General features: G+C 46.9%; 1 protein-coding gene across 1 annotated transcript in view; it reads left to right on the top strand.

Annotated features, from left to right (window-relative positions):
* BMP6 (bone morphogenetic protein 6) overlaps positions 1 to 12,493 on the top strand; it is a gene marked incomplete at both ends in the record, with an annotated part of 86,789 nt that extends 74,296 nt beyond the window's left edge. The window contains 5 exons of the mRNA XM_082276834.1: positions 1,949 to 2,097; positions 3,321 to 3,518; positions 11,190 to 11,266; positions 12,142 to 12,252; positions 12,344 to 12,493. Coding sequence (XP_082132960.1) covers positions 1,949 to 2,097; positions 3,321 to 3,518; positions 11,190 to 11,266; positions 12,142 to 12,252; positions 12,344 to 12,493 — 685 coding nt within the window. The remainder of the gene's footprint in view (positions 1 to 1,948; positions 2,098 to 3,320; positions 3,519 to 11,189; positions 11,267 to 12,141; positions 12,253 to 12,343) is intronic.
* Between the last annotated feature and the right edge of the window lie 639 nt (positions 12,494 to 13,132).

Below are 13,132 nucleotides of genomic sequence, written 5' to 3'. Positions count from 1 at the left end.
AATCTAAGTCTATAAAACAGGGCTTGTAAGGAGACACTGAAGATATTGTTGTAACAAGAAGAAGATATTGTTGTGACATTTAAGTTAGATAATATGGGGGGGGGTGGGGTGGGGGAAGTTCAAGTGAAATCCATTCAATTCCCTAGAAAGATGAGAAAGTTCCTGAAGCTGGAGATATACAAGATCAGGTCAGGCAAACATCTCTCAGGAATGACATGGGTGTAGGTGATCCTCCCTGGAGTTCAGGGGAATGGGCTACATGTTGTCATTTTGGCTTTACAGCTCTCTGATGTCCACGTGCCATCAAGGCGATGGGAATATAAACTTTCTGCCTCCTCTTCATGTTTTTTCAGACCTGACTGCTCCTGTGTGTGTGCTTCAGTGTTCAGGAGGGTTTGCTCTTACAGGGTTCCTTGTGCAGAGGAGTTACAGAGTACAGAGATCAGGAAGCAATTGGTGTGAGGGGGAAGGTCGGAACAGGTGCTAGGAAAACCCCTTTTCAGATATAGTTGATTTCAAGCATTGGAGAGGCCCAGTGTTTAAGTCATATTCAGAGGTGGGAATGATCTAGAAGTGCATTCCTCTCTTAAAACTGGAGAGGGAAAGAGTGGTCACAGCTGCAGCTGCTGTTTGCAGTTGCCTTTCAGGAACACTTCAGTTTATATACCCTGCCTGGGAAAGCCCAAATCTCTCAGCCTTAAGGTTTCCAAAACATGTAGCAGCTGGCCAGCTTTAGCTGCTTGCTGCTGTTGGAGGTGAAGGTCAGAGTTGATCTTGAGCCCTCTTCCCGCTGGAAGAATGGTGGCAAAGACTCCTGTGGGAAAGGCTGCTGAGTCAACCACAGAGTGTGCAGCTACCAGTGAGGTGGAGGAAAGCCTCCATGCTGTAAAAATAGCTGCACTAGGAGCTCTAGTACACTTAAGTGCTTATTTTTCCATGTGTGATCTCATGCAAACCAAGCTGCTGGGCAGTATGACATAGCAGTTGGCCAAAAATAAAACGTAACTCAATCAAAAAATTTTTTATGAACTTAACCTTTGGTGGGTAGGAGAGACAGGTACTCTGTTTTCTCTTTTACGTTGTTAGGAAAAAATCCAGGGGCAAAAGAGATGAAGATGGGATTGACACCTGATATCCATTTTGTGGTGATGGCCACAGGTAAAGGGTGGAAACTGTAGCCTTCTAGCACAGGAAAGTTATGTCTCTAATACAGTGAGAAAATGTACGTGGGATCTCTCTGGGTGCTTCTGCAGCTGATTTCATTAAATGGAGTTTGGGTGAGTACTTGGTGCTGCAAAAAAGTTACAGACTTAAAAGCATTTGAAGCTGAAGCCCATGAAGATGGGGCAAGACCAGCAGCCTTGGAACAAGGCGTCCAATCCTTGTGGATAAGCCTCAGAAAAATGTCTTTAGAGGCCTTTAGTGGTTCATTTTCCTTCACTGTTTGATGCTTGGCCAGCCATTTATTTGGTTCTGTATTTTGGTCAGTTGAGGTAAGCCTGTGTTTGTGTATGGTGAGCTTAAACCATGAAACCCCTGTGGCAAAAGCCATTGAATGCCTGGTCATGCTGGTGGTTCCACTGGCTATGAACCTAATAAATGTATGGATGAAGTAATGTCAGGGCTAGCATTACACTCTTCAGGAAGAAGAGTGCCTTAGTAATCCCTTGCTTGTGGAGAAATGGACCGCCCTGAGGACTAGGATTGTTTTTCTCCATCTTAGAAAGTGGTGAAAACCTTTATACTCCTGAATTTCACGTGTCAAAGTATGCGCATCTCATGACAAAACTCTGGATACAAACAAGCAGATATAAGACACTGTTTTGTTTTGTTTGTTTTAGACATTAACATAACCTGTAACTATTTCAGATTTTGTTTCTGTAACAGCAAAAGCCAGGAGAGACAATCCCCAACATCACAGTCTTGTCATTACCCTTCTCCTCGGCAGGGCCTCCGACCTGTTTCTGCTGGACACGCGGGCGGTGTGGGCGTCGGAGGAGGGCTGGCTGGAGTTCGACGTCACTGCCACCAGTAATATGTGGGTGATGAACCCCCAGCACAACATGGGACTGCAGCTGAGCGTGGTGACCCGGGATGGTAGGTTATGGGCCAGGTAACATGAGTCACCCCTCAGTCTCTTGGATGCTCTCTAGAAGTGGTGCTAACAGAACTCAGCTGGCATGTGGCAGGGTGAGCACTCTGAGTTTGTAAGGAAGCTGTAACCAACACCATGAGCAAGATGTCTGAGGGCACAGGTGGTGGGCTGTCATTTTCTGGCTGTCCCATGATGGACATGTCTGAGTGAGGTCAGGTGTCTCTAGACAGTACCAGGACCAGCTGGTGGAGGTGGGTTTGGGTAGGGCCTCAGTTTCTGTATTAGAGGTAGAAGGGGGCATGGAGCTGGGATGCGATGTGGGGTGAGTTTTAGGGATGAGAGGAAGAGAAGAGGCAGATAGATGGGTATGGACCTCCCCATGTGGGTTTATGGCAGCCCTCCTGGGGGCTGTGGCTGCTGTTGATGCTCAGATCTCATCAAAGCTGACGTGTGATCACTGCTGGAGAAACCATGTGGTTGCTGTGTGGGGCAGCTGCAATGACAGCATTTCACAGCCTACAGAAACTTTGAAAGATGGAGAAGAAAGGAAAAGACTGCAAAAGAGCATGAAATTGAGTGTTGGAAGATAAGCAGTGAAGAGGATCTAGATGAGCAGAAGGTGACCAAAAAGATGACCGTGACATTTGTCTTCTATAGGAACCAGTCTCCAACCTTGTTTTCTTTCTATTGCTTCATGCTGGAGTTTGGTACACCTGTGATGTCAAGTAAGATTAGAGGGGCTGTCCACATCTCCCTGAGGAAATGTTAGTGCCAGCCCTACCTCCCCAGCTGGGCTGAGAGCCCATCACCGTGCTCCTGACAAAAGCACACCATCTCTTTGCCCCCTGCTGTCCCTAGAGGTCTCCTAATCTCATGTCTGCTTCTTATGTTTCATAGAAAGCAGAATGAATTTCATGACACATCTGAGTTTATCTAGTTATAGATATAGTTATATCTATCTATATAATTTTAAAGCCAAAACAGAATTAGAGATGCCAAAGGGGAACCAAGGAACCAGATGCTGCAGTAAGGTCTTGTCCAGTATGGGTGGAGTGCTGTCATAAAAATGTCCATAGGTCGTGGTGGCAGGAAAGGAATGTTTGGTGTTTAAAGAAGAGTCTGAGCAAGAAGAGAGGAGACACTGCTTATGGGGATACCAGGTTGTTGAAAGGAGCAATCCAACTGCACCGTTTCTCTAACACTCCCTTTTCTCTTTGTCTTGAAGGTTTCAGTGTAAACCCTAGAGAAGCAGGCCTGGTAGGGCGAGATGGCCCTTATGACAAGCAGCCTTTCATGGTGGCCTTCTTCAAAGTGAGCGAAGTTCACCTACGCACCACTAGGTCAGCGAGCAGCAGGCGCAGGCAGCAGAGTCGAAACCGTTCCACCCAGACTCAGGACGTTTCGAGGGTGTCCAGTGTCACAGGTAATCATGGAGCACAGGGATTTGTGCAACACAAGCTGGAATGACTTCTTGTAATGGCTCTGGTTGCTTTGGAGTGCAGAAGCAAGAAGGGGGTCGTGAGGTGGGATGCTCTTCCTTGGGCAAATAGGTTACATCCGCAAGGTTGTGGAAGAGGAGGTCTCACATAATGAAACTTACAGGAGTCCTCTTGAATCCAGCATGGAGTCCAGACCCCCATGTGAAGTTGCATCCATTGAATTCAAGGTGGTGTGCTTGTAGGTTGCTTGTTATGCAGTATTTGTCTAGAATTATGGCCTGTGAAATGCAGTATTTAAAAGACTCCATCTCTGTATACACTGAGATTTATGGTGTTGCACATATGCATTCCCAGCAGAGTCGTCTTTCAGTTTTCTTTGGAAAAAAACAAGGTAGGACAGCAAGAGATGCTTTATTGTTTTTAACCTTGTGAGAACATCAGCATACAGATGGTGAAGTACATTTCCAGGCAGGCAAAGAAGTTTGCCTGTTTACTGTGGAGAGGTTGCACATTGCAGGTGTTCTACAACAGGCTCGTGAGTGCTGTTGTGGGCTGGTGGGGCAATAGAGTAACAATGATATTTTGGCAGAAATTGAGTCTTCTAAGTCTTGTCTGTTTTCCAGCACCACAGTGCTACAAGCCCTTTATTCATTGAGTACCTTCTTTTCTCTCAAACATTTCAGCCTATTTCAAGGCTTGCTTGATTAATTTGCTTATGCTGCCCCCTTCATTTCCAATAGGATCCCTGCTTTTCCCATGTCTGGAAATTACTATGCCCCAAGGAAGAGAGGCAGTTGTATTTTTTTAGTCTATGTCCAAACACAGCAGAAGGAGACGAGCCAGCATTGCTGACACTTAGCTGGTGGGAATCTGTAGGCTGTTCCCTGCTCTTGCATGCTTGGGTTGTGGGTGAGCCAAGCTGCACCCAAGGTGGCTCCATGCTGCAGGGAGCAGAACCAGGTTGGGAGCCCTTCCAGGGCTGGTGGCCAGGGTTTGTGCATGGCCGTGTGTTGACTCAGCTCAATTGTTCCAGCCCATCGTGGAATGGACTTGCCCTCTGGGCTAGTGTGTGCCAGCAGCAGTTGGCCACTTAGGGGCCTTTGCATGTCTTTGTGGTGCACACTGCAGCATGGCTGTGGGTTCCTGTGCCATGCCTTGCAAGTGCCAGACTCAGCTGGGTGTGAGATGTCCCTTCCTGGATTTTAAGGGCAGGAGGAGCAACTCAGTTCTGCAGCCTGACTTCCCCGAGGGAGGCTGGCCAGTGCCAGTGTGGCATTTCTGGAGGACTTACCATCTAATCTGCCATGAGAGCACCTTCTGTGGGTCTAGATTGCTGAGACCTGCTTTGGTCCTGGTCTCCTTCAGGTTTCCATGCTGCAGTTCTAACGCTGGACATCGTAGCTGCTTGCCGAGTTACTTTCCTGCATGATGAGCTTGCCATGGGCACAGGTGGCTTATTCAGCTGGGTGTTGTAAGCCCAGCTGTTGTGCAGGCAGCTCTCCCACTCAGGTAGGCTCAGCTCCTGTGCTCCCTTCACAAGAGCCATTTTTTTAATGCGTTCACAGTGCTTTGGGGAAGTTACTTGCTGCATTGCTGTTTTGTGGTGCTACTGGCACTTGGAGTCAGGATAAGCTCCAGGTTTCTCTCCCTGGCTCTGCAAACTTCACAGTGCTGAAACAAAATTTTCACACTATTAAATCAGGCAATGTGACTCAAAGCCCCAGGGGGAGCAGATATGTTGGGCAAAAAGGGCCATTTGTACTTTGCTGTTTTCTTGACTACACCACGCATCAGGTCATAAAATTCTAAAATGACAAAAAGGGAAAAAATAGCTGGCATTCTGTGGTCTCGTGGGCTTATTTTGGGCCAGCTTTAATTTAAAACCTGGAATTTGGCAGCAGAGTAGTCAACAAGGTATAGTGAGACTGTGGATTTAAGGCAGGGGAAAGGAAGGGAATTTAAAGTTAAAATGTATGTTTGGTTGGTTTCTGTGTTTAGAAAAGAGAGACTACATAATCTTGTTTTCCTTTCTAAGCGTGACACTCTCAGACAGTTCTCTTTAAGAAGTGGTTGATTTGACAGTCCAAGAGGCGCACCAATGAACAAAAAGTTTTTAGCATTAGAGATCACAGGGCCTTTTTCTTTTTTTTTGACCTGGGAGGATAAAAAAATGCTGATGCATGGTGGGGCTGAGGAAGTGTTCTCCCCAGGATGAAGCAGAAGGCAAGTCCAGGGATTATCCTGAAGGCTGTCCAGCTCTTCTGAGGGTGCCCTGATGCATCTGGACCCAAAGTGGGTGCTGCAGAACTGGGATGCTGCAGTTCCCTTCTGTGCATCCTCACTGGGCATCTTCTTCTCTTGTTGTGTCTCACATCTTGTCAAATTTTTGGTCTGTGCTCTTCCCCAAGCTAGGATTGCTGTTGCCTACCAGGGCTTGAGAGCAGTTTCTCTCTTGCAGAGCAAGGCAGTTGTTTGGTTTTGATGGGGTTTTTTTGTAGATTGCTAGATTTTGTAGATTTTTTTGTAGATTCCTTCCTCTATGTTAATCAATACACAGGGTTTTCTTTTTTCAGTCCAAAAAGGAATCCCTTTCCCAAAAGATGCTGTAAGTTGTTTTGGGATGGGATGTTTCAAAAAGCCCCATTTACTCTCGAGATGTGGCAAGTATTTCAATCAGTTTGGAGCACATGAAGCATGCTGCTGGGCTGGTACTGGACCTGGGGAGACAGGGAATTAGGTGAGAACATGCTGCTGAGTGTGGGAAAGGGACCCCACTATGCTCGCTTTGATGTGCAGCTGTCCTGAAGTCAGTACCAAGGGCTCAGATGCTAAGGCTGTGGCTGTGGCACAAGGTTCTCAATGCTCTGTATTTTTTTGCCAAGAATGCTTATTTCCCTATATTATAAACACATAATTATCACCGCCTTATATAAAGCAGAACTGAGCAACTCCCATGGTTATAAACTGCTTTGACATAGAATCCTGCGTCATTGCATTCCTAGAGCCTCAATTCTTCTGCAGGAGGAGGATGAGCAGGAAGAAAAGGAGTATTTTCATCTGTTGAGGCTGAATGTCATATGCCAGCTCTGGCCCAGGACATGGAGGAGCACAACGGGTGGGAGGAGCGGGCAGGTGTTTCTCTGCTGTTTGCAGGGCCTGGAGGCCCTTGCTCAGTGCAATCTTGCAGTGGGTTGAACTCATGCTCTCAGACTCGTGCTGACCCTCTAGCTGACCAAAGAGATGGGACTGTCCAGCATAACAGGTGGTGACCCTCTGCCCTTCAGCCAGCTCCATGATTTATGGTTTTTGCACAGGGCTATCTCCTCGTCCAGTGGCGATAATCCTTCTCTTCTGCAAGTCAGCCTTCAGGCACATCCCCTCCTGTCAGCCCCTCCTCATGGAGAGGATTTAAACACCTGACTTTGGACTGCGCTTGCTGCTCTGAATGAAACTCAAGCCAAGTCCCTTTTCAGGTCCTTCTCTTCAGCCATCCTAGGGCCCCCAGGACTGGTGTGAGGTGCTCCACAAAAAATGGAGAAGCCCTTCAAGTGGCCTTTCCTTCCAGCAGACATGCAAGGCACCAGACAGATTTCCCTGCGTGTACGGGAAGCAGATACCACAAAGGGCAGCATGCGCAAACACGGAAGGCAAATAAGGCCAAGTGCTGTTGTAATGGCAAGGGCCTTGTTAATGAACCTTGTTATCTGGCAGCCAATCTTCCCTTCACTATAGTTTTCCCTTCAGTACAGTGTTTGGATGCAGACTGGAGCAGCGTGGCCAGCATTTCTGTATGTGCCTTCACATGCGGGTTTACGTCAGCCCAACATCTTCCCTTCTTCCCACCCAGGCAGATCACTTTCATGTGAAGTGAGCTGCTATTAACTGTGTGATCAGTTTACACCAGCTTTATCCAGACAAATCACCAAAGTCAAACACCAAGAAGAAGGGGCTGGCCTTGGAGACCTCTGTCAAAGCTATTTTGAATCACAGAAGCAATTAATTACTGTGTGGAATTTGATAAACTGGCATGTTGGGAGCAGCAAGGGTATTCTCAGATGGATCGACCTCAGTAAATATTTATATGTTCTTTGCCAGCACTTAATGTGGGAGAGGTTATAGGAAATCTAAGGTGGGTGCAGAAGTATCTGTAGGAGGAAGACCATTAGGGTCAGGCTGTTCTCTCACCCTTTTCAGCAACACACATGCCAGTGTCCAGCCTTAAGAGAAACATCTGTGCTTGCAGAAAGTCAGACTTTGGGTCCCGGTGAAAGCAGACAACATTCAGTGCAGAGACAAGCCATCTTAGCTGTGCTGTTTTAACTGTGCTGCTTCAGGAGTTATTTTTAAGTGCAGAACTAGAGGTTTGAGCTCTTTTTAAATCTCTGTTTTAGACAAAATTGTTTGCAGTATGATTAAATTCAGTGCCTTGTAAATGCCAAGTTAGCGTTTCTGAATTGGTATGTTCGGGGAAAAAATAGAGACAATTTTGCTAAACCCACAAGGAGCCTACAGGAGCTCCCAAAGCAGCTGTCTAAACTCCCAGAAGATGCTGAAGGCCTCTGGCGAACAATCCTTGCAATTTGTGCCGTGGCAGTGTAGGCCAGCCCTGTGGCAGTTGTTTGCAGCACCTCCCCTCTGCAGGCTGCCTGCTCTTGGCCCTCCTGGCTCCCTGCTGCAAGGCTGGCGGGAAGGAGCACAAACCCTGTTGCCTCTTGGCAGTCCTTGAGTGGCAGTTTGGGCTAAAACAGCTGAGCATGCTGACCTGGGGTGGCTGATGCTGCTTTCCAGGCTTTGGAGAAAATGTGTTGTGGAAGCCAACTTCAGTAGCTCAGTGAGCTTTAGCTCACTGCCAAAACCCCGTGACTCTGTGTATTCCTCTTCTTTTCAGGCCCATAACTGGATATACATCCAGTGTACGTAGCTCTAAGGCATATGCTGAGCCCCTAACTGTAGGGAATGATTATGTGCATCTGTATTGCTGCATCTTTTTCCCCAATTCAGAAAGCCACTGCTAAGGGTTGCTTAAAGGTTTGTGACTTCCCTAAAGTTAGGCTAAAATAGCTTCCAAAAAGTAGATATAGTAGGCAAACACATAACAAGAGAAGAGGACAGGGGATCTTGGGGTGAGGGATAAACAGGGAAGAGTGTAAACCCAGGGAGAGAAGATGTTTAGTGTGTTAACATTTAGGAAAGCAAAGGGTGAAGCTGGGCAAGTGAGGAGGTAGAGCTGTCTGCATCTGCGTTGGGTGGAGAGCAGCCAGGGCTCCATGTGGAGTGTGAATCAGGTGACTCCGACCAGTGAGCTGAGGCGAGTTTTTGGGGGTAGTGTGAGAGAGGACACGTTCCTAACACGTTCTGCTTGGTGTAGCTTGTTAAGCAGCTCTTTTTTTCCGCCCCTGTGTTTTCTTAAACTTGTGATTGCTTGCAGCCTTCCTTCCCACTCCTGTTTTCTCTGCCTCCCTTGCCTTCTCCCCTTTCCTGTAGCAGATTTGGGTAAATTGTAGCTGGATTTGGAACGTAGCATCATTTTGCCCACTCAGTTGTGAATAGATCAACTCCGCTGTCAAATACAGATGGTTTTCCTCTAAACAAACTATATATTTCCCATTGAAGAACAATTAGGTTATGTTTTCAGGTACTTTAATGAAAGCCTTTGATCACTAAAAGTATCTTCTCTTTTTTTTCCCCTCATTATGATCAAATCATTTCAAAACGTCTCATGCTAGAAATTTGCTCCTGGGCTGAGCCAGGGGCTGGAAAGCTTCATCCGAAATAAACCACCACACCCTGGTTTCTACTGGGTATGTCTGGTTTGAAAATGGAAAGCTTGAATAGAGAGACTCGCCTCCATTCTTGCTACCGTGTGCTCCTGGAAGAGCGAATGTTTATGCTGCAGCAGGCTGTTAACCAGCTCTGCTCACCTGATTAAATCCGTGATTGAAGCGAAGCTATTGAAAGTCTGAAATGCAATCCTTAGAGTTTAAAACCCAACTGCTTCTAAAAACAACTCTCTAATCTTTAGTGGTTGGGAAGCTGGGCTTGAGGTGGACGGTTTTTTTCAGCCCTCAGTGTTAACTGTACCCAGCTGTACTGCTGTGCTGCCCTTAATGTCAGTTGGATGTGCTTTTAGTATTATAGTTTTTCTTTTGAATAAATATTTGCATTTGTAGTTCCCAAACTTTGGGGGGGGGGGGGGTGCTGGAGGGAAGAAAAAGAAAGGCTTATTCAGAGCCAAGGAAAAAGTCACTAAAAATATTTTTCTATCCCAGCTGCTGCATCTGGGGAAAGCTGCACTGGGAGGGTGCCCTTTTGAGCCATGGTAGGGGCACCAGGGGGTGGCAAGTGGAAGGTCCCGGGCAGCAGGAGGCAGGCACATCAGCCTGTGGCATCTGCCTGCTGAAAGGAGTGCCTTTACTTGCAAATGAGGGCTGTGAGGGAGGAGGAGGAGGCCCCTGTGGAAAGGCATGGGAGGAAAACATGGATGGGGACTTGGGGTCCCAAGCTGCTTGGCTGAATTTGCTGCCATCTCTTCCTCTCATGCTTACCACTGAGTGCAAAGCACAGGATCAGCAGCTGTAGCTGGTGGCCAAGTCACCCCACTGCAAAAGTGGTTTCTGTGGCTGCTCTGCCGAGGTCCAGAAGCCACCTGAGGTGTCACAAAATCAGCAACCACCAGTCAGGGTGGATCTGTGCAGCCACCTGGAGGTGAAAGGCCCCTCTGTCACAGCTCAGCTCCTCCACTCACTGTGGTTCCAGGTGTTCGCATGCCGAGCCACCCCTCTTTCCAAATATAAATGGGAAATTCCACTCGCTGGCAAAAGCTGCTCTTTGTGGGATCATCAGGAGCAGCTCCTGCATGGTTGAAACATCCCCATACATTGTGCCATGGCAAGGGAGAAGGTCTTGGTCAGGGCTTTGCATCCTGTGTCCCCACTTTTATTGACAATAAGGAGCAAGTGAATGGTGAGAGCATGTCCAGCGCTGTGTCATCTGCAGATACACAGTTTATGGAGACAAGAAATGTGTTTTTCAGAGCATAGTTTGTAAAGGTCCAAGGGCAGACATGGTGCCATGGGTCACATGAGATGTGTGGGGCAAGCTGGGGGTAAGGCACAGAGAGGAACACGGACATGGCTTCCCAGCCCACCTAAGCTGTTTGAGGGCTTCTGCAGACTGGTGCAGGGGCACAAGGTGATGATTAACCTTCCTGGAGCTGTAGTTCTCTCAGTGAGGAGATTCAGCTGAATCAGTGTGCAGATTCAGCTCCCCAAAGTCAACACAAGTCAGAAATGGCAGCTGAGGAAGTGCGGTGAGTGTGAGCACCCAGTGAGGATGCAGCCTATGCTGGGCTGAAGGAGCAGATTTATTTTTAAGAAGTTGTTTTACTGGAGGTGTTTCCAAGCACTTTAAAGACAGGTGAAGTAACTATAACCGAGTCCCTGTTACTTGGGTTCCTCCATTCCCACAGGCATCTTAAAAGCTTCAGCCCTGCTTTAGATGTCCCTCAACATCCTTTTCCTTTTGGCTGCGGAGGGAACTCGTCATTTCTCACTGCTGAGCCCACAGCATGCACACATCTGGCCAGCTGTGCCCTCCAGCAATGCTCTGCCTGTTTTACTTTCTAAATTCTTGTTTTGCTCTTTTTCTTTTAACAGATTACAACAGCAGTGACTTAAAAACAGCGTGCAGAAAGCATGAGCTTTACGTTAGCTTCCAAGACTTGGGATGGCAGGTGTGTGATGTTTCTCTCTGGGTAAACCAGACATTTTGTTATGAAATGTTATCTAAACAGTGTCACGGTAATTCCACTCGAGTCTGGCATTATGCTTTAAAATGTCCCTTGTGCCTCCTCACTATAACCAGTCACAGAGAAGGGCAAATAAATATTGATAGTTGTGACATTTGATAGGATCCAGAGAAAGCTTGATACTTTATGAGATTCAAGTATACAGTCATTCTCTGTCACTCATGGGAGTCACAGTACGGGCAAGGGCTTATTATCTGTGTACCTCTAATGATAAGGAAAACAATCTGATGTAAAGCAGTGATTTTAACTAAATTTTTTTCTAGTGATCACCCTGATTTTAACCTCGGCCATTGTTTGAAATCCTCCACAATCCCTGCCCCACAATTAGCACTGCCTGCGGTAGGTAAACTGAAAACTGGGTTTAGTTGCAACACCATGAAGCCAGAAAGTTGTTTAGAGTAAGTTATTTAAGGCCAGGCTATAGTGCAATCAAACATTACATTTCAAAGGTAGTTTGACCAGAGGGCCTGCAGGAAATGTTGGAACATAAAGGCCTCCAAACCACAAGCCCCACAATGCAGCCGAGCAAGAGTTTTAGGGATAAAGCCGTCTTAGTTCATGATAGTTGAGCTGTACGTAGATGTGCACCTTTGTTCAGACATTAAAATCAGTGTGTCCATGGAAAAGTGATGGCACACACACAAAAAAAAAAAAAAAAAAGAAAAGGCCAACTAAAACCCAAGGAGTTTCAGTGAAAACACATTTTCACCCTCAAGGAAGAAGTTAGTGGAAAATTTTCAGCTGCTCTTAATTGCATGCAGTTGTCTATTGAACCACGTTCTGTTTGTTTCCCTAAAAAGGACTGGATAATCGCTCCAAAGGGCTACGCAGCCAACTACTGTGATGGGGAGTGCTCGTTCCCACTCAACGCCCATATGAACGCAACCAATCATGCCATTGTACAAACTCTGGTAAGTCTCCAGGCAGCTCAGTGCCAAAGCACCAGGTGAATTTGTAAACAATATACCAGTGGCTCAGTTGTGTTTTCTTTCTTGGCAACAGGTTCATCTTATGAATCCTGATTACGTTCCCAAACCATGCTGCGCACCTACCAAACTAAATGCCATATCTGTTCTTTACTTTGATGATAATTCTAATGTAATCTTGAAGAAATACAGGAATATGGTAGTAAGAGCTTGTGGATGTCACTGACAAACAGTCTTCACACGGACTCTGTGATGCTGCCATGAACTTGGATACAGCCCTCCCTGCTTTCATGACCTTGGGAAAAAAACCATGTGATGAATCACCCTTCAGAACACCATGTATGTGCCTTGTGGGAGGAAGGGGTGTGGGGACCACCCCCCGGGGTGCGAGCAAACTGCTAGACTTCTTGCAGACTGACCCTACACCATGGTGGCTGCTCAGCTCAGCAGCAGCAGCAAAATGCCCACACACTTTATTTGGCTGGGATGGTCTTAATCTCACAGAGCAGCTTGGCCTGTAGCAAGTGCTTGGACACGTGCTGCAGTTTTACCAGATGGGCACTCAACACCCAAAACAAGTGAGGTCTCTTTTTGGGGGTGGGGAGGGAAGATGAGGGGGAGAGGCAGAGAAGCTGAAGGACGTGGTATTAGCACTTCAGACATGGAGTGTACATCTCATGCAAGATCCTTTTGGCCAGAAGGACCAGTTACTGCACCTAGACTGTTAGATGTCAGGAGGAGACTGTCATGACAGTAAGCATCTAAAATTGTGCCAAAGCAGATGTTTCAGTTCTCTTATGCTCCAAGCACCGTTTAACTCTGATCTTGCAAGCGTAAGATGGCTTGGCTGCACCCTGTGCTAGAA

This window comes from Coloeus monedula, assembly GCF_965178545.1.
Source record: "Coloeus monedula genome assembly, chromosome: 1".
Classification (NCBI taxonomy): domain Eukaryota; kingdom Metazoa; phylum Chordata; class Aves; order Passeriformes; family Corvidae; genus Coloeus; species Coloeus monedula.
Note: the sequence above shows the minus strand (reverse complement) of the source record. Positions and strands in the feature narration are given on the sequence as shown.